Source organism: Prionailurus bengalensis, chromosome C1 (assembly GCF_016509475.1).
Source record: "Prionailurus bengalensis isolate Pbe53 chromosome C1, Fcat_Pben_1.1_paternal_pri, whole genome shotgun sequence".
In the NCBI taxonomy this organism is placed as follows: domain Eukaryota; kingdom Metazoa; phylum Chordata; class Mammalia; order Carnivora; family Felidae; genus Prionailurus; species Prionailurus bengalensis.
The window spans coordinates 127,833,508-127,855,754 of NC_057345.1; the positions used below are offsets into that span (position 1 = coordinate 127,833,508).

General features: G+C 39.9%; 1 protein-coding gene across 34 annotated transcripts in view; it reads left to right on the forward strand.

Annotated features, from left to right (window-relative positions):
- The window catches only part of R3HDM1 (R3H domain containing 1), a 208,592-nt gene extending 196,089 nt beyond the window's left edge, over positions 1 to 12,503 (forward strand). For all 34 annotated transcript variants that reach the window (XM_043573293.1, XM_043573307.1, XM_043573308.1 and 31 more), the window contains 4 exons: positions 6,077 to 6,221; positions 9,816 to 9,898; positions 10,357 to 10,441; positions 11,156 to 12,503. In XM_043573293.1, coding sequence (XP_043429228.1) covers positions 6,077 to 6,221; positions 9,816 to 9,898; positions 10,357 to 10,441; positions 11,156 to 11,517 — 675 coding nt within the window. In that variant the 3' untranslated portion in view covers positions 11,518 to 12,503. The remainder of the gene's footprint in view (positions 1 to 6,076; positions 6,222 to 9,815; positions 9,899 to 10,356; positions 10,442 to 11,155) is intronic.
- The last annotated feature ends 9,744 nt before the right edge of the window (positions 12,504 to 22,247 follow it).

The following is a 22,247-nucleotide window of genomic DNA, read 5'->3' on the forward strand; positions in this document are numbered from 1 at the left end:
TAGATGAAAGAAAGATAAGGAGAATGTGGTATGTATAAATAATGAAATATTACTCAACCATAAAAAAGGATGAGATCTTACCATTTGCAACAACATGGATGGACCTAGAGGGTATCATGCTAGGTGAAATAAGTCAGACTGAGAAAGACAAATACCATATGATTTCATTCATATGTAGAATCTAAAAAACAAAAACAAAAAAATGATGAACAAAAAGCAGAATCAGACCTATAAATACAAAGAACAAACTGGTGGTTGCCAGAGGGAAGGGAAATGGGGAAATGGACAAAATAGATGAAAGAGAGTGGGGGATACAGGTTTCCACCTATGCAATGAACAATTCATGGGGATCAAGGTCACAGCATAAGGAATATAGTCAGTGATACTGTAATAGCATCATATGCTGACAGATGGTAGCTATACTTATGGTGAGAATAGCATGACGTATAGACAAGTTGCATCACTGGGTTGTACACCTGAAACTGCCAGCTATACTCAAATTTTTAAAAATTTTAATGTTGAACAAATCCATGAGTTATACTGATTTAAATGAATAAATGGGAGGAAAAATGAAGTTCTTTTTTTACAGTGAAATATGAACTAGTAAATATGATGGAATTAGAAGATCACCACCTGGAAACCAGGAAGTAAGAATCATCACTAGAGCAGAGAGGACTCTAGGAAAGTGGCAGAGTAGGAAGCATCAGGAGTCCATCTCTCCACCTAGAAATAATTACACTGGCAGAATCTGATGTAACAGTTTTGTTGCTTTAGAATCTATTGAAGGCTTGCAACTGCCAGGGGAAAGCTTGGGTGATAAATTGAACTTAATTTCAGTCAGTTTCAGCTTTTAGCACAGTAGCAACTACCCATCCTTACCCCCAACCCCTAGGAGGCAACTGTGCATGTTTTTTACTAGAGCAGCTGACAGGAGCCAGGATGGGCAAAAAAGGACCCTGTCCTCCAAATACAAGGTATTTATATTCTGATCATGGGTTTCTGCTTCTGATCACAGAGGTGCAGACAAAGAGGCAATAACCATTGTTGTACCTTACCACATTGCTGCAGATCTCTCCCCCGACACTTCTGGGGGACTTAAAGTGCTGGTACCCTGTCTTTCCTCCTTTTGTTTTTCTCTTTGAATCGTTTTTGGGAGCCAAACAGTAAGGACTAAGACATTCAAAAGCAACTGAATATATGGGGTACATGCCCAGGAAAAGGCACAGGCCAAACACTGAGAAGTCCTTAAGGTTATACCTCAAACTGATCTTTGACACAAAGACAGCCTGCAACAGTCAATAAACAAAAACCATAAAAACAACAAAACGCAATAAACCCTGGGAAGGGGGGTTGAATCAGATTTCCAGTTACCACACTATCAGATTCAAACGTCCAGTTTTCAACAAAGAGTCACAAGGCATGCAGAGAAACAGGTCAGTATTGCCCATTCAGAGGAAGAAAATCAACATAAATTGTCTTTGAAAAAGACCTGATGACAGATAATTTTAAAAAAAAATTTTTTTCTTTTTTTTTGAAATTTAAGGGGCGCCTGGGTGACTCAGTCAGTTAAGCATCCAACTTCAGCCCAGGTCATGATCTCATGGTTCGTGAGTTCAAGCCCCACATCAGGCTCTGTGCTGACAGCTTGGAGCCTGGAGCCTGCTTGGATTCTGTGTCTACCTCTCTCTCTGCCCCTCCCCAGCTCATGTTCGCACTCTGTCTCTGTCAAAAATAAATAAACCTAATAAAAAAATTAAAATTAAAAAAAAAAAAAGACCTGATGGCAGATCTCCCAGACAAAAACCTTAAAACCACTGTCTTCAGGCTGCTCAAAGAACTGCAGGAAGATGTGGAGAAAGACAAGAAAACAATGAACAAAATGGAAATATCAATAAAGAGATAGAAAACCTAGAAAACGCCAGAAATTCTAGAGCTGAAAATATAATAACTGAAATGAAAGTTCCCTGGAGGAATTCAGTGGCAGATGTGAGGATGCAGAAGAAAGAATCTAAGAACTTGAAGAAAGGACAGTGGAAATTGTCAAGTCTGAGGAACAGACAAACCAGAATGAAGAAAAGTGAACAAAGCCTAAGGGACCTGTGATACACCATCAAGTTGACCAACAAACATATTGTGGTTGTCATGGAGGGAAAAGAGAATATTTGAAGAAATAATGGTTGAAAACTTACCACATTTGATTAAAGACATGAATATAAACATCAAGCATTGTGATGAACTCTAGGTAAGAACTCCAAAATACCCACTCTGAGACACAATATAATCAGTCTTTCAGAGGACAGAGTATTAAAAGCAGCAGGAAAGGCACAACTCGTCACATACAAGGAATCCTCAAAAAGATTATCACCAGAGTTCTCATCAGAAACTGGAGGCTAGGACAGCTGGCCAATATATTCAAAGTGCTAAAAGAAAAAAAAAATGTTAATGAATCCAGTATCTGGTAAAAACTGCCTTTCAGAAGTGAGGTAGAGGGCTCCTGGGTGGCTCAGTCAGTTAAGCAGCCGACTTGACTTTGGCGCAGGTCATGATCTCACAGTTAGTGACACTGAGCCCCACAATGGGCTCTGTGCTGACAGCTCATAGCCTGCTTGGGATTCTCTCCCTCTGTCTCTCTGCCCCTCCCCCACTCAATCTTGCTCACTCAGCTCTCTCTCAAAATAAATAAATAAATGAATTTTAAAAACAAAATAAAAGTCAGGTAGAAATTAAAATTCCCAGATAAACAAAAAACAGAGATGGGCCATGCAAGAAATTATCAAAAGAGTCCTGCAGGGTAAAGTAGAAAGAACATTGGACAGCAAGACAAAGCTATATAAAGAAATAAAGTTCTCAAGTTAAATACATGAGCAATTATAAAAGCTAGTAGTATTGTGCCAGTGGTCCATAACTCTACTTTTTACTTTCTACGTGATTTGAGAGACGAATGCACTTAAGTATTTTTTTATAAACAGTATCTAAAAGGTAGTGTTCTAGCTTTGATTTGTAACTCCAAATTTTGTTTTCTATATAATTTAAGAGTCTCATGCACTTAAAAGAATTACTAGTGGGGCACCTGGGTGGCTCAGTCAGTTAAGCATCCGACTTTGACTCAGGTCATGATCTTGCAGTCTGTGAGTTTGAGCCCCGTGTCAGGCTCTGTACTGACAGTTCAGAGCCAGGAGCCTGCTTCAGATTCTACATCTCCCTCTCTCTGCTCCTCTCCTGCTGGCATGCATGTGCACACTCTCTCTCTATTGTGCACGCGCTCGCTCTCTCTCTCTCTCTCTCTCTCTCTCTCGCTCTCTTCCAAAGATAAATAAACATTGAAAAAAAAAGGAATTACTACTTTATGTTTTGGGACACACAGTATATAAAGATGTACTTTTATGTCATAAGCAACCAAAAGAGGTGGGGACAGAGATATAAAGAAGCAGAGTTTTTGTATATAATTGAAGTTAAGCTAATACAAATTCAAAGTAGAGTGTTGTAACCTTAGGATGTTAGGCGTAATGCCTAAGGTAAACACAAAGGAAAATGCTAGGGAATATATACAAAAGGAAATGAGAAAGAAATTTAAACATTTAACTACAAAAAAAAAAGAGTATGCAGGGGGGCGCCTGGGTGACTCAGTTGGCTAAGCGTCCAACTTTGGCTCAGGTCATGATCTCACAGTTCGTGGGTTCAAGCCCCATGTCAGGCTCTGTGCAGACACGCTCAGTGGAGCCTGCTTCCGATTCTCTGTCTCCCTCTGTCTCTGCCCTCCCCTGCTCATGCTCTGTCTCTCTCGAAAACAAAACACTAAAAAAAAAATTTTTTTTTTTAAATGGAGTATGCGGGAAATGAGGAGTAAGAAGGAAGCTATAAGGCATATAGAAAATGGCAAAATGACATTGGCAAGTCCCTCTTTGTCAGTTATTTTAACTATAAAGACAGATTGGCAGAATGGATAAAAACACTTGGTCTAACTAAGAGATCTAAGAGACTCCCTTTAGGTCCAAAGACACAAATGAATTGAAAGTGACAAGATGCAAAAGTACAGTCCATGAAAATAGCAAGCAAAAGAGAGTAGGTAGGGGTAGTTATGTTAATATTAGATAAAATAAGACTTTAGATCCAAAAAATTTTCTAGATACAAAAGTTCAATACAGTAAGAAGATATAATAATTATAAACCTGATTGTATAAACCTAATAATTACTTACCTGATAACAGACCATCAAGTAATAGTTGGAAACTTTAACACTCCACTCTCAATAATGGATACAACAACCAGGCAAGAGTTAAGTAAGGAAATAGAGAACTTAAACACAAAAAAACAACTAGATCTAACAGACATACAAAGAGCATTCTACCTACACATCTGGTCATTTGTGAACAGTGTATACATTCTTCTTATGCACATGGGACGTATTCTTGGATAGACCATATCCAAGGCCAAAGTTCAATCTCAGTAGATTTTAAAAGGTAGATATGAGCCAACATTGTACTGGGAGTTCTACCTGGAGCTGTTAGGCAAGAAAAAGATATAAAAGGCATCCAAATTGGGAGAGGAAGTAGTAAAATTCTGTTTACAGATAATATGCTTTCCCCCTAATACTAGAACTAGAAAGGAAAAAATAGTAATTTAACATTGAAGAAACCTGGCAGACACCACCTTACAAGTGATGGAAGTAAGCAACACGTGGACCTCAGGTTCCCTCTTACATGATGCACTGAGAAGACACAGCATCACTTTCCTAGTACTCCTTCCCCAAATGTATCTTGTGAATTTGGGGATGAAGAAGTAGCAGGCAAAGCCAAATTGACTGATCTTCAAAATGACCTTCAGAAACTGATCTTCAAAAATGTCAAAGTCATGAAAGAGAATAAAGACTGAGGCTCTGCTCCATATTTAAAAAGATGAAACAGACGTGACAACTAAATGCAACATTTGATTCTGGACTAGAAGAGGAAATGTTTTCTTTTTTCTTTTTTTTTTTTTTCTGTAAACTATGTTAGTAGGACAGTTGGTGAAATTTGAATAAACTCTATAGATTACATAATCTTACTGTCTTATTAATTGCCTGATTTTGATAATTCTTTTTTTTTTTCAAGGGCTTTTCTTAGAAACTTCATTTCAATTGTTAGAAACCTCTTTATTTCAAGTGTTCTTAAACACTCTACTACATATATTACAGAATAGGATCACTTTTATATAGATTTCATGATTCTACTGTGGCTATTTATGTAAGAAAATATAAATTTAAATAAATAAATTTATAAATTTAAATAAATATAAATATAAATTTCCTTGTTTTTAGGAAAAAGACACTAAATTAGTTATTTTGGGATGAAGTATCGTGAACAACTCATTCTCAAATAGTTTGGGAAAAAAATAACAGTATATACAGAGAAAGAGATAAAGATTTAAAAAACATGCAGAGAGAGATTTATATAAAAACGTAAGAATATGGGAAATCCGAGAATTCTTTGTATTATTTTTGGTAACTGTTCTTTAGGGATGAATTGTTTAAAAAGGAAATGCTAAACAGTTAACATGAAAAAAAGAATGAGATAGGGGCACCTGGGTGGCTCCGTTGGTTAAGCTGCTGACTTCAGCTCAGGTCATGATCTTACACTCCGTGAGTTCAATCCCCATATCTGGCTCTGTGCTGACAGCTCAGAGCCTGGAGCCTGCTTCAGATTCTGTGTCTCCTCCTCTCTCTGCCCCTCTGCCTCTCATGCTGTCTCTCTGTCTCTGTCAAAAATAAATATTTTTTAAAAATTTAAAAAAAAAAAAAGAATGAGATAAATGTGTATTTTTTCTCATGGAAAAGTATCTCCAATATGATTGTCCAGGTACAAAAGCAAGATTAAAAAATAGGATGTGTAGTCTACTTCCATTTTTATAAAACATAGATAGACATATGGATGCATACATGTGGGCATAGAAACAATCTGTTACTGGTACTTACCTTTGGGAGTTGAAAACTATAACAAGTATATATTTGTAATCAGAAAAAAATTAAAAATTTTGTTCAAAAGCTAATTTGCCAAATTGTGACTAAAATGCTGACCAGTTTTTTTTGATGTGATTACAGCACAGCCCTCAACTCAGTAGTCCCATTGTTTCACCAGCTCAGTCGCCAGCACCAGCGCAGCTGACCACCCTGAAAACTGTCCGTCCTTCTGGACCACCCCTTTCCATCATACCTCAGTTTTCTAGACCTTTTGTTCCAGGGCAAGGTAAGTGCTTGAAACTAGTCACAGCCTCAGAGTTGTAGGACATCCCTTCCCCTGGATGATGTATGGAATTGTCGAATCACTGTATTATACACCTGACACTGATGTAACACTGTATGTTAACTATACTGGAATTAATTTTTTTTTTTTAATTAAAAATAAGACATCCCTTCTCAATCACTTTGTGATTTCCCTTGGTACTGCTTTCAGTTCTCCACGGGACTGCATTTTGACCTCCACCCAGGCATATTTATTACCATATATTCTCCTAACCTTAATGTTTCATCACTAGTTAATAATTACTAACTTAGTAATTCCTTCCATTCAGTAATTCTTTATGTGATATAGTTAAAGTGACCTTAACTTATTATCCTTAGACTCCATTTCTCTGTAGTAGTAATATGCAATGCTATAAACTTGTTCTTTATTTCTAATACCTATATTACAGTAGCATATATCAAGAGTTTATTCAAAAATGTATTCAACAGTTTTTGAGGCCTTATTGTGACCCTGACATACAAAAACGAGTAAGGTGAAGTCCTCTTCCTCACCGACCCTCGGTCTAGTTGGAGGAACAGACCGCAAATGGATGATTATAGAATAATATTTTTGGAATTTATCCTAAGCATAATGCATACAATGATTTATCCACAGAAGAGTTTGGTCTATAGCAGAAAAAATGCAAAACAACCTAAATGTCTTATCAGTAAGGATTAGAGTATATCTATATAGGGAATACTAAGTAGTTATCCAAAAAATGTGTTTTAAAGAATCATTGAAAGAAGAAATACAGTACAGTGAATGATTTTAAAAAACATGTTACATGAAGAGGAGTGGTGGTAGATACACACTTCAAGTTATGGAATGAGTAAGTCACAGGCATGGGGAGTATAATATAGGGAATATATTCAATGGTATTATAATGGCATTGTATGGTGACAGATGGTAGGTACTCCTGTGGTGAGCATAGCATAACATCTAACTTGTCCAGTCACTAATGTAACATTGTATATCAACTGTACTTCCATCTATTTATTTTGCAAGAGAGTGCAAGCAAGGGAGGGGGTTACTGGAGAGATGTCTAGTAAGCCTTTGAAAAGGTGCTCAACATCATCCATTAAATATTAGGGAAGGAATATTAAAATGTGAATGAAATATCACTTTGACCCCACTAGAATGGCTATAATCAAAAAGATTAACACCACTGAATGTAGGTGAAGTTACAGAATTCTTGCACATTGGTGTGGAGGAGTAAAATGATAAAACCATTTTGGAAAAAAGATTTGAGTTTCTTACAAAATTAATCACTTACCTTGCAATGCAGCAATTCCACTCCTAGGTATTTACCCAAGAGAAATGAAAACATATTTATGTAGACTTGTACAGCAAATTATATAACAACTTTATTTTATTATAATCACCCAAACTGGACATAACCCAAATGTCCACCAACAAGAGACTAGATATACAGATTGTAATGGATCCTTACAATGGAATACTATTGAACAACATGAATGAACAAGGCAGACTGATCTGCAACAACATGGGTTAATTTCAGAGTCATTATGTTAACCAAAAAACAAGCCAGACACAAAGACATACTATATTATTCTAATTAAATGAAATCCAGTTATAGGCTAACTAAGGTATGATGTTAGAAATCACGTAGTCATGTGGATGGGATATGGACTTGACTGGTAAGGAGCTTGAGGGCACTTTTCAGGGGATGGAAATGTTCATTGTCTTTTTGGGTTTTGATTACATGAACTTTACAATTGTTGGAATTCATCAAACACTAAAGATGTGCATTTTATTTTATATAAATTATATCTAAATTTTTTTCAATATTTATAAAACACACAGAACAAAGACTGAAAAGATACACACCAAAATGTTAGAAGTGATGGCATTACTAGAATGGTTTTTATTTTCTCTTTTGTAATTGTTTCCAGGTTTTCTACAAAGCCACGTACTTTAATAATCTAGAAAAATAAAACATAAAAAGTGAATTGAAAGGGCGACTGGGTGGCTCAGTTTGTTAATTGTCTGACTTCGGCTCAGGTCGTTATCTCACGGATCCTGAGTTAAAACCCCACATCGGTTCTGTGCTGACAGCTCAGAGCCTGGAGCCTGCTTCCAATTCTGTGTCTCCCTCTCTCTCTGCCCCTCTCCCACACACACTCTGTTTCTCTCTCTCTCTTTCTCTCAAAAATAAATAAACATTTGAAAAAAATTTTTTAAGTTCATTGAAATAGTGTGTGGCAATAGTGTGATACTGGGATGCCTGTTCTAGGAGGAACATACAGCATGGCCTATATGGAGGAGTCTTTGATTATAGCTGTCTACAACTCATCTCCATAATGGAAAAGAATACTGCTCCACAGGCCTAAACTTAACTCTGACTTTCTTGCAGCTGTTCTTTATACATCTTCGTGCTTTGCATTGTATCTCTGATCTCAGTGCTAAGCCACCATGCCATATCTGCCCTTCACATGGTGCTTGGGAAGGAGCAAGTCTGTCATGGGTGTGTCCTGCAGGGAGCTGCCCTCGCACCTTCACACTGTTCGTCAGATTAGAGCTCTGTGGAGTAGGGAGAAGTCCACAATGTGCTTTACTCTGTTATCAGGCTTTCAGGAGAAGGGATGTATAATTCCCCGAAGTGCTTTCCTGGCACCTGTGCATAATCCCCCTCCAAACCCAGAATGTGCTGAATTGGGGAACTTATGGGTAAAATAAAATGAGGATATTAACAAATGAAAACATTATTCTCCAGGAGAATGTCTTTGCAGTCAGCATTTATTAAGCCCTTTAAAGAGTGTTTAAGAGCAGACCCAAGACCTAAAACGTAAATAGACCCTTTGGTTAACACCGTAAAAATGTTTGTAATGGGTGCCTGGCTGGCTCATTCAAAAGAGCATGCAACTCTTGATCTCAGGGTCATGAGATTACAATGGGTGTAGAGAAAAGTTTGCAATGAGAATATATAAATGTACATATGCATATATTTATAGTAATTAATAGTGATTTGGGGAGGGGTGCCTGGCTGGCTCAGTCAGTAGAGCATGTGACTCTTGATGTCGGAGTTGTGGGTTCCAGCCCCACAATGAGTGCAGAGATTACTTAAAAAATTAAAAATCTTTAAAAAAAAAAATAATGACTTTGGGAAGATAAACTTAATGTTTTTCCTTCTCCTCAAATGTGTCATATTAATTTTTAATCATCATAGAAAACGTGGATTTTAGCATCTCACATGGGTGGAAATGGGCATTACAGTTCTTCTGGAATGTTAAGGTATAAATAGATTAAGGTAAATGAAGCTTCCCTCCTTCCTATCCCCCGTCTTCCCAGTTCCTACCTCCTACTTTCTTCGTAACCACTGTTTTTAGTCCTTACTCCTTTCAGAAGTTTACCCTTCCTTTTGAAAGGGAAGATGGAAACTTAAATTCTTTTTTAAAATGTCAGTACCTACACTTTTTTAATCTACCAAATGTGTTTTCCCTACTCATGTTAACTATTTTGGACAATTTAGAAAACTTAGGGAAGTACTTTTAGAACTGAGCAGAAAACAATGTAAAAGTTTTTTTAATTGACTTTCAGGAGATGCCAGATATCCATTACTTGGCCAGCCTCTGCAGTACAACCCTCCTGCTGTTCTGCACGGACACATTCCAACCCAACAGGTATGAAAGCTGTCTGGCGGTCTAGGCTTTGTTGGCAGGATGTCATAGCTCCTTTGCACAGAGTGTGGGGGGTCCTGGGCCCACCTGCTGGCAGTTCACAAGAAGTCCTCTGTACCACAGCCAGCTGACTTATCGATGTTGTCCCATTGAGTCTGGCCACACAGAGAGCAGACAAGGAAGAAGGTGGTTTGCTGTTTGGCTAAGCGATCAGTGCTATCCCAAAGTGGGAGGGGCGGGGGGGCTGGGGCCACAAGCTGGGGCCTTGCTTATGAAAGACAGCAAATGACTGGTTATAGTGAGGAACAGAAGTGCCATTGCCACCCGGTCTTTGGATTGGATTTTTTTCTGCTAAAGTACAGAGCCTAGACTGGGTATGTTTAAGGGTTAAGTGTTTAAACGTTACAGACCTATTTTTCAGCACTATTAACCTTATTTCTCATCTGTTTGTGGGTTTTCAGGGTCAGTCTGGCAACAGGCATGGAAATCGAGGAAGGAAACAAGCTAAAAAAGCTGCATCCACTGACCTTGGTGCAGGAGAGCCAGGTGTGTCCCTGAGAGGCAATTAGATGTGGTTCTACAAACTGTCAACCAGTTCAACACTCTTTAGACAAAAATGGGTTTTCCTCTCCTAAAGTCCTGCACATTACAGGAAATTATGTCATCTGTAATGTAGGACTCTTAAGTATATTCTTGTAATTGTCTCATTTCACAGTGCAGCTATAGGTGGATTTAGTAGGGATGAAGGGACCAAAGGGAAAAGTTATGTGTGAAAGGAACAGATAAAATGACATTCTTTGCCTGTGTGTTTTTGGAAAAAGGAAGTAGTCCTTACACCCATGCAGAGATAGTCTGATGAACAAAAACTGCCTTTCTGTGGCAGAGCGCTTTCAATATGTACTCAACAGCCTTGGGTCATTACGACAAGGGCTGTTATCTTTATTTTACAGTGGGGCCATGAAGTTCAGGAGACCGCTCAAGATAACACACCTAATTTAGAGAAGCCACTATACAATGGTGTGTTTTCTATGCATAGCTTTCAGTGAAGACCGAGATGGGTAGTTTAGTACCATTAGCTCTGCACCCCTTGCCTAAGGGGTAAGTAGGAATGATTTTTTAAATGGCCATAATTACAGTTTTGTGGGTTTGAATGGTTTTACAAAATCCCGTTCATTTCTTATGTCATATTTGGGTCTTCGGTACTTTCTCCCCACCATTTTGGTAACAGGGATTATTAATTCTATACCTTTTCCATTCTAGTTGTTGGGAAGGTCTTGGAAATTACTGAACTCCCTGATGGAATAACTCGCATGGAAGCCGAGAAGCTTTTTGGGGAACTCTTTAAAATTGGTGCCAAGATCCGGTGGCTCCGAGACCCTCAATCCCAGCCCCAGCTGCGTCGTCACCCCCTCTGCTGTGGCAGCGGGGACAACACTGTCAATCCTGAACGTTCTAAACCCAGTGACTTGGCCTCCACTTACACCGTCTTAGCCACATTCCCCTCCATTTCAGCTGCACAGAATGCATTGAAGAAACAAATTAACTCAGTTAACAAGTTTAAGCTGAGAACGAGCAAGAAGCACTATGACTTCCACATTCTGGAAAGGGCGAGTTCTCAGTAACAGAGCCACCTTGGACCCTTGGCCTTTATGATTCCCCTGTCCTCACCCATCTTTAATTGGCTTGGTTTTTGGAGCTTCTCTTAACATGATAGAGACTCCTAGGACGTGTGGTCATGGCGTTATAGCTTTTGAAGACAGGCCAGTGATCCAGCAAAGGGGGGAAATTACACATTTCACTCCAAATGACTGTAGGAATCCACATCGGAATGATACAGAGTTAGCAGCTTTTTCCGAGGAAATGCTGTTCAAATGCCTCCTAACTTTTATAGTTATTTTGTTTTATATTTCTGAATTCTTGTATCAGATCCAGAGCTCTATTGTACAGCAAATTATTCTTCAAAATGATTACAACCAGTTGCAACCTGTATTTCTTTTTTGCAGCCAGCACAATGTGACCCAACAGAGAATTTGGGGGAAAAAGAATGCAGGAATGGAATAACCAAGTCAAAACCATGTACTATCTTCTTGGGGGGCTGGACGGTGACTAAGGAGAGCCCACAAATAGACCATTACTCTTTGCCTGTATCTCTAAACACAGAAACAATTTCCAAAAAATACAGAACTCCCTCATAGGGTCCTTTCCTTATTCATTTAGGTAGTATGAACATTAAGTGTAAAGCAAATTATGTTCTTAACACTTCTTAATCAAACCACTTAGATTCAAGGGGGAATAGGAATCATTTTAGGCAGGAAAATACTTCCACTTTTTTTTTTTTAAGTGTCCCTCTGATAACTAAATGCCACTTATTTGCATTCCCCTCGTGAATATTTTGTCACCTAAGGAAATGCATTTGATGAGTGCTGGAAACTTCTTAAGTGGTTTAAAATCTGTTTTCATTGTTTGCAGCGGATCACTGGACATCAAAGATTCATTGCACTTATGAACAAGGAACCTTTTTTTCATTTTCTGTGTAATTTGCAAGGCTGTACAATGTGTGCTGATGCAAGCCTTTTTCAGTTCAAGAGAATAAATGTTTACAAATACAGACCCATTTTGTCTTTTGTAAATTAAAAACACCTTTTTCAATGAGTATTAGTATGGAAGACCTCCCCCATCTTGAAGACTTCTATTTTAGATTGACAGAAGACAGTAATCCTAATCATTTTACAAAAGTGCTACAAAGCATTGCTTTCTCTGTGGGAGTGATGCCTGTGGGTATGACTCCCGTCATTTTGTTCTCTCATAAAGTTAATACCAGTCAATGAAAGATAGTCTTTAGTATGAATACACTTACAGTCAGGCAGCTAAAAATCAAACATTATGTTTGGTTAGATAAAGAATTTGTGGTTTTAGCCAACATATTGAGCACCCAGTTGTCCAGTTTACCTCAAATGCTTTATAGAAAACTTTTCCCGTTTGCTAGCCAAGCAAAGTCAAAGTGTTTGTGAAACCCAAAAGGTGGGAATGTCTGCCGTCTGCAACTTGGCTAGAACCCAGTTTTCTTCCAGCCTAGACTACAGGTTTACTTGGCAACTCAAGAGCAACAGGTGTTACCAGACTGGTGCAGATGTTCACTCGCTCTAAAGCTTCTGCAAAGTCCCCCTTGGTCTCAGGGCACCCGAGGCCTCCCTACAAACTGGTACGCCCTGATGTTGAATATTGTACTCCTGGGAAAAGTTGGAGCTGCCTTTGAACCATGTCAGATTCAGGAGCCATACCAGAGGGAAAAGTAAGAGTGAGAACTGTGAAAGTCCCTCACTTCCAAGGCCTGTCAAGTTTTTATTATTTTTGACTGTAGAGAGTCAAAAAAGGATAGAATACACAATTAGGGCCAGAATAGCAAGAATTGTTAATCATACATGGAGATGGAGATTTTAAAAACACCATCTACTCGTTCTCTATTTTAAGCTCCTGCAGTAGGCCTCCTGGTAAACCTAAGTGTTTTTTGGGGTTTTTTTGTTTGTTTGTTTACAAAAATAAAAATTGACCTAATTGACAAAGCATATTAGTTTCAGGTGTACAACATAATGGTTTGATATTTGTATGTACTGCAAAATGACTAGCTAATATCCATCACCTCATATAGTTACCAATTTTGTGTGTGTGAGGAGACTTAAAAATTTTTTTTATTTATTACATTTATTTATTTTTGAGAGACAGACCACAAATGGGGAGGGACAGAGAGAGAAGGAGACAGAATCCAAAGCAGGCTCCAGGCTCTGAGCTGTCAGCACAGAGCCCTACGCGGGGCTTGAACTCACAAACCGTGAGATCATGACATGAGCCGAAGTTGGACGCTCAACCAACTGATCCACCCAGGCGCCCCTGAGAACTTTTTTTTTTTTAACGTTTATTTATTTTTGAGACAGAGAGCATGAACGAGGGAGGGTCAGAGAGAGAGGGAGACACAGAATCTGAAACAGGCTCCAGGCTCTGAGCAGTCAGCACAGAGCCCGACGTGGGCTCGAACTCATGGACGGCGAGATCGTGACCTGAGCTGAAATCGGACGCTTAACCGACTGAGCCACCCAGGCGCCCCGAGAACTTTTAAAATCTACTGTTAGCAACTTTCAAATACACAATACAGTGTTACTAACTGTAGTCACCATGCTGTACATTAAAACCTGTGTTCACTTTCGACCCTGGGTTTACCCTGCCCGGAGAAAATAGGTAAGAAACCAGAGCAAGGCTATTGTGAAGTTAGATCCCACCCACCCCACCACCACCCCCGCAATTCCCTGACAATCACATGGGCATACTAAGAAATTGCCAACCACCCCACTTTATAAAAATATGCTCACATTCCCTAGGGTATATTCTATTTTTTATCCTCTAGAATCTGATTTCACCTACAGAAAAATGGAGGAAGAACCACACACAGGAAGCATGTAAGATGTGATTTGGCCCAGACTTTTAACCTTCATAAAGACAGCTTCAAATGATCCACAGCCTTGGCTGTGGATTTTCCATAAGTACTGACTGTATTTAGGGACAGGGTGGTACTTTTGCCATTAAAACTATTGCTATTCTTGCAGTGCCTGGGTGGCCCAACCGGTTAAACATCCAACTTCAGCTCAGGTCATGATCTCGTGGTTTGTGGATTTGAGCCCCATGTCAGGCTCTGCTGTCAGTGCAGAGCCTGCTTCAGATCCTCTGTCTCCGTCTCTCTCTGCCCCTTCCCGATTTGAGCTCTGTCTCTCAAAAATAAACAAACGTTTTAAAAAATGAATAAAATAAAATGTGCTATTCTTACCTATGCCAATAATAGCTCCAGCAGCCCTTTCTTTGGGAATGATAGAGGTCACTATAACTTTTTGTCCACTTTTGCTACTTTATGTATTAGAAGACTGAGAATATGGCTTAATATGTTTAAGCCCTTGGTCCATGAAGAACATGGATCTATTGGGAATGTGTTTGTGAATCTAGAGCACAAACTGTGTTTGCCATGATGCCAGCAGTAATTAATAATTAACTTGTCATCTGGGCTGACAACAAAATAGGCATCTGAATCCTCACCCAGGCTAAGCCATTGTTTTTCTGATCCCACCAGGGAGTGATCTGTGACCTGTGAATAGTGTGGGAACACAGGTCTCAGTAGAACCCATAGTGCCAGAGTGCCTTGAGAAGAATCAAAGCCAGTACATCCACAGCTACCCCAGGAGGTAGCAAAAGTTGGGTTCTCCATGTGTCCTCATCAACAGGAAAAATGTAAATGTAAGACTTCAGCAAAGGCCAGCCCCAGGGCCTTTGTGAAGGCAACCGGATCCCCTATCCGCCTACTACTTGCTGAGCATCATGAGATGTGATGGTATAGTCCCCTAAGCAGAAAGCACAGACTTCTGTATCCTGCTAGCGTCCAGTGTGGTGGTAGCATGAAGGTGTTCTATGCTGGTATGATTCAAAGCTAGCCTCGTGTTGCTTGAAATTCTAGAAGCCTTGAGTTGATGCTAAAAGAAAACTAGGCATTCACATGCACACATTCAGCCTGTAGGCCTTTACCAGCCTGGAAACAGGCAGATATGGCTGCCCTTTAATCTACTCCATGCCTATATATGCTCACGCTGCATATTGCATACTAGTTCTTTTCCCCCTTAGTGTCTACACTTGGATTCATTTTGATTTGATTTTACCAGCCTAAGAATATTGGAAGTGTATAAGTGTATAAGAAAAAGACAGTAGGAACTTCTAAATCAGAAACCCGAATACTGATAAAAGTTGATTCTTTGCCAGGGAAGGGGGAAGCAATGAAATAGATAAATCATTGGGGCGCCAGGGTGGCTCAGTCGGTTAAGTGGCTGACTCTTGACTTCAACTCCGATCATAATCTCACAGTTCGTGAGTATGAGCCCTGCATTGGGCTCTGGAATCACAGCACAGAGCCTGCTTCAAATCCCTGCTCCCTCTCTGCCCCTCCCTCACTTGTGCTCACTTGCTCTCTCTCTCAGAAGTAAATGTTTAAAAAAAAAAAAAGAAAAGAAAAAGGAAAGGAAGAAAAGAAAAAAAGGAAGGAAGGAGAAAGAAAGGAAAGAAAGAGAAATAGATAAGTCATTAGCTACATAATCTCCCCTCAAAAAACCCTGGCCTGTTTCAGGTATCTCTTGCTGTTTAACACACCACCCAGAATTGAGTGTTTTATTATTTTTTTTTAATGTTTATTGATTTTTGAGAGAGAGAGAAACGGGGGTGGAGGGAGGGGCAGAGAGCAAGGAAGACAGAATCCAAAACAACCTCCAGGTTCCAAGCTGTCAGCACAGAGCCAGACACAGGGCTCAAACTCACAAACTGTGAGATCATGACCTGAGCCAAAGTCAGACACTTCACTGACTGAGCCACCCAGACGCACCCTGGAATTGAGTGCTTTAAAGGAATAATCCCAAGGGTTAGGAATTTGGGCGGGCCTCCAAAAGGATGGCTTGGCTCCCCTCTACCTGAAATTAGCTGCCCTCAGCTCAGGGTGGGCTGAGCTAGAAGTTCCAAAATGGCTTCATTCACATCGGGGGTCCCAGGGCTGACACCCCCCACACCCCCAGCTATGATACCTCAATTTTCTTTTTTCTTTTTTTTCTTTTTTCTTCCTTATGCCTCAGTTTTCTACATGGACACTCTCGAGGTATTTCATCCTCCAAGGAAGCTCTGTTCGCACAGCTCCTCCAACAGCATAGCCTGGACTTATTTATAGTCACCATGCTGTACATTAGATCTCCAGAACTTATTCATCTTATGACTGGAAGTTTATAGTCTTCAACCACCTTTACCCATTGCCCCCCACCACAGGGTGCCCTGTTTCTGTAAGTAGAGGGTATTTTAGACTCTACATATAAGTGAGATCATACAGTATTTGTCTTTCCCTGACTTACTTTATTTAGCATAATGCCCTCAAGGTGCATCCATGTTGTTGCAAATGGCAGGACTTCCTTCTTTTTTCTTTCTTTTTTTTTTTTTTTTTAATAGCTGATTAATTAAAGTCCTCCTAAAACCTGATCTTGGAATCCCAGAATGTCATTTCTTTTGCATTCTACCAGTGAAACAAAGTCCTGGAGCCAGCTCACAGCAGAGAAAATAAACCCCACTTCTTGAGAGAGAGGTGGCAAAAAGGCATATAGGGTGAAAGATGTGGCTGCAGCCATCTTTGGAAACAATTTACCACAGACACAAATACACAATAAAAATTCCCATTGACTTTGCATCCAAAACAAATCCTGAAGCTGACCTCTTCATATCCACTACCCTCTCCACCCAATCCAAGCTATCATCATCCAGTGTTTGGATTGCTGGAATGGCCTTCCTCACTAGTCTCCCAGCCTCCACTCTTGCTCCCATGTACTCACATAGCCAGAATGATCTAAAAGATAATTCCCTTGCCCAAATCCCTTGATGGCTTTCTATTATTAAATAGCAAATACTTATCTTGGTTTATAAAACTCTACGTGATCCAGCCCTGCCTAGTCTCTGATCTTATACCATTCAGGATATGGGTATTTGCTGTACCTTCTTTCTGGAATGCTCTTCCCCTGAACTCTGCCAAGCCGGCTCTTTTATCTTCTGTGTAAGTGTCCCCAGCAGGAAGGTCTTTATTAGCCACCCAATCACAATCTTCTGTATCACTTTATCTCCGTTTTCTGCATATCACTTATCACTATTAGGTCTTTTTTTTTTTTCTACCACTAGAATATAAATTCCATGAGATCAGAGATCTTGCCTATCTTACTTGTGGCTGTATTCCCAAGCACTTACTAGTTGTTCAACAAATATTTGTTAACTAGTTAATGACAGAGAGGATCCTAAGAATTCTGTTTTTGCTGGTCTGGAGCTCTCCTAAGTGATGTCAGGAGATGGCAGGGAGCTGGAATTGAAGGATGATTCACATACCATGCTCTGGCTCTCTTGGCACTTAGTGTAGTTCCTTAAAGACAGGGACTGTAGCAACACTGGCCGGTCACAAGAGGAAATTGAATAAAGTGTGCATATAAATCCCCTGAGTAATTTCTCTCCCCTCTGGGTAATCTTTTAAAATGTAGATCCTAATTCAGTAGGTCTGGGGTAGGGCTTAAGAGTCCCACATTTCTAACAAACTTCCAAGTTGATGATCCTGTTGGTTCTCAGACCACTACCTGGAGTAGCAAAGCACTGAGGAATCCCTGTTTTCAGAGAAATAACTCAAAACACATGGCTAGAGCTGAGACTTGCCTCTCATCCGGAGAGGAATGTGAAGACTCATAAATACGTGAGAATCACACAGCTCTGACACATCATTAGTTTCATTAACCCTACATGTAAGCAGAAGAAATAAGCTCTTCAACTAATGTAGACCAAAGCCAATGAAGTACTCATTTTATAGTTTGGCCCCCACAATATCACCTTGGTACAAATATCCATGAGTTACTTCTCTTTAATTGTGGTCTACATTATCCTATATTCCACTGTCACCAAAACATAATTCTTGGTGGAGGACATCTGTCAGATTTGGACACCTTTTATTTTAGAGAGAGAGAAAGTGCACAAGCTAGAGAGAGAGGCAGAGGAAGAGAGAGAAAGCGAGAGAGGGAATCTCAAGCAGGCTCCATGCTCAGTGCAGAGCCCCACGCGGGGATCCCGGGGATCATGACCTGAGCCAAAATCAAGTCAGATGCTCAGTTGACTGAGCCATCCAGGCACCCCAAATTTGGACACCTTTTAAATAACCTTTCTATATTTGGGGAAACTCTCACATTACAAGTCCTTCTTCCCCAAAAGAGTGGCCAGGATAACTCAATTCTCAGCTTCCCTTTTGCTCAGAAGACCATGGCTGTGATAGGGCTTATGATCTGAGGCTCCACCAGCCGTGATCACACCCAGGAGAACAGGATCAGGAGAAGAACAAGGAGAGAAAGCACTCACTGCACCGAATTCTATGTAGTCATATTGTGTGTGTGTGTGTGTGTGTGTGTGTGTGTGTGTGTGTCTATACTACATATGTGATCTTGTTTCATTCTTAAAATAATCCATTGAGGTCAGTATGACTAGCTACATTTTAGTGAAGCTTGGAAAGATTAAACAACAAGCCAGTATGTCATTTAATCAGTTTTAGGACTGAGACTGTGCCCTAAACTGTATCCCTTTCTTGATTGCATGTAACAGTTTATACTGCACTATGTGACTTATTTGGTTTTGATCATGTCCTGCCAAGAATTGCTGGTTATCCTCTCATTTTATTCCAACTCCTGAAGCTCTGTTATCCAGAATGGTAGCTACTAAACACATGCAGCTAGTAAATGAATTACATTTACATTAAATATAAATTCAGTTTCGCAATTGCACTAGCCACATTTAAAATGCTTAATAGCCACATGTGGTTAGTGGCTACCATCCTGAACAGAGAAGACACAAAACATTTCCTCCATTGCAGAAAATTCTATCAGACAACACTGTCCTAGGAAAGTGGGATAAAGTCTCATTTATCTTTAATATCCAGTAGAATTTTGTGTACAGTAGACTCAATAAATGTTGATTAGCCAAAGACTCCAAACACAGTGAAAATCTAGTTTGGATTGGACAGGGGTGCCTGGCTGGCTCAGTCAGGAGAGCATGTGACTCTTGATTTGGGGGTCATGAGTTTGAGCCCCACGTTGGGTGCAGACTTTACTTTAAAAAAATATGGAATTTATGATTTGAGAGTATAAGCTCAAAAATATGCAGAGATATGGGGTAGAATAATCAGCATGTCCTCTGTCTTTGGTAGCATAGCAGAGCAGTGCAGTGTCTAGAGTCCCCTGCCATTTCATACCTGGACAACTGCAAAGGTTCTGGGTGCTCTCTCCACATACCCTCCCTCATTCCCCTCACCATCTACTCTCCACTCTGCAGTCAGGGTGAATTTTTAAAATACAAATTGGATCATGTGATCTTTCCACTGTCCAAAATCCTTAACATCACCTCCTAGGTCTTGCATGCTATGACCCTTGCCTACCTACCCGTCTAGACTTAACTGACACTGGCCCTCTCCAGTCCTAGGTTCTGGTCACACTAGACCTGTGTAAGCTATTCAAATGTGCCATGTTGTCTTGTCACCAGAATTCTATACAATAGTGATCTTCTGCCAGAAAGTGGGGTTCTTCCCCATCTATGGCAGAGATTGGTTAGTTTTTCAGCAAACTGTGAGGAGGTGGGGGTGTCTTTCCTCCACAGCACATTGTGAGATTATGTTTTCCAGCCTTCTGCACCTAGAAGGCCATGTGTCTAAGTTTTAGACAACTAAATGTGAGCAGAAATGCATGCCTGGCCCCTACAACCTTCTGAGAGACTCTCTCTGTCCTTGTTAATCCTAGAGGGGGAGGCTAGAAGCTAGCTGTTATCAGTATCACCAGAGGGCTTGAGACAGATGCAGAATCTCAGGTCCGACCCCAGACCTACTTCAATTGGAATCTGTGTTTTTAAAAAAACTTTTTTTTTTTTTTACGTTTATTCAGTTTTGAGAGACCAAGCGCAAGCGGGGGGAGGAGAGGCTAGAGAGAGAGACACACACAGAATCTGAAGCAGACTCCAGGCTCTGAGCTGTCAGCACAGAGCCCAACACGGGGCTTCAACTCATGAACCGTGAGATCATGTCTTGAGCCAAAGTCGGACGCTTTACGGACTGAGCCACCCAGGTGTCCCAGAATCTGCATTTTTAACAAAGATCTCCAGGGATCTGTGTACATTGAAATTTGCTTGTTGGCTGCATGTAGAGGATCTAATGAAGATCACCAGGGTGTCAAGAAAAGGAACAGCCACTGGCTGGGAAGATTCAAGAGTTCTCAACTGTATGGAGAAGAGCCCCATGCACCAACTCCCCATTACACCTCTGACTGGCATAGTCTATGAAGTAAATGAGAAATAAGCCTTTCTTGTGTTAAGCCACTGAGATTTGAGGATTCTTTCCACATGTTACTTACCCTTTGCCTGGAACACTGATTCTTGCCACCTTACCTCCAACTTCTGGTTAATTTGTGCTCATACTTCAGATCTTACCTCAAATATCACTTCCTTCAGGTAGTCTGCTCTTCCTCTAGAGTTCCCAGTTTCAGGCCTCCAGACTAAGTCATTTCTGACAGTATTAACTCTAATAATATCCTGTACTTTCTCTTTGAAACATTAATCACAATGATAATTATATGACTAATTGGCCAATTAGTTGCTTAATGTTTTACTATCCATTACTATGTAATTTTCAGAGCAGGAGAAATGACTACTGCTTTTGTTTACTAATACATTCTCAGATCCTACCAGGGCCTTTCTCAATAAACATTTGTCCAATAATTAAATGAAGAAATGATCTGGCTGAGTCAAATGCTTTGAATCCTGAAAGGCACACATCTATTTTTCTTACGCACGGTTTTGGCAGTCAGAAGTAATAGCTAACATGTGTAAAGCATTTAATTACTACGTGCCTAACACTTGCTCAGCACTTATAAAAGTCCCTATTTTATGACAGTAGCCCAAAAAGAGAGTTTCTATTTTTATCCCAGTTTACTAGTGAGGCAACTGAAGTGTGAGAGACATGAAGAACTTTGCCCAAATCACACAGTAAGTACTGGCTGCATAAATGAACCAGGAAAGCCTGACTCCAGAGTTCATGAGCTTAACTACCTAAGTTACTATCTTAGGCCTTGCTGATGAGTAACTGCTATTTTTTATTTGTCTTATTCACCTGGATCTCTGTGAGAAGCCAGAAAAGAATGCCATCCCATCGGTTTTTTTTTTAATCTTTTTAACGTTTATTTATTATTGAGAGACACAGAGAGACAGAGCATGAGCATGGGAGGGGCAGAGAGAGGAGGAGACACATATTCCGAAGCAGGCTCCAGGCTCTGAGCCATCAGCACAGAGCCCAACATGGGGCTTGAACTCACAAACCGTGAGATCATGACCTAAGCTGAAGTTGGACACTTAACCGACTGAGCCACCCAGGAACCCCGCCATCCCATCTTTACTCATGAAAATTCGATTGTTGTGAGCAAAGGTTAGAATATATTCAAATGTTCCTCCTCTCTTTTTTAAATGTATATGCCTCCATGAGCCTTGTATTATAACTAAACCATTCTCATACTGGTCTATGTATAGGCAGGTGATGATGCTTTGTATAATCATTTTACTTTTTTTTTTTTTACACTTTTCCCTCTTTCATGCAAGAAAAAACAAAAATAGAGAATATCATTTTCCCTTTACATATTTTTTTATATAAATGGCTTTGCAATATATAAGTAATCAGCCTCCTCTGGTGGCAAACAGGTGCAAGTTTCTATGGAACAAAAAAGAAAAAAAATTTTTATTT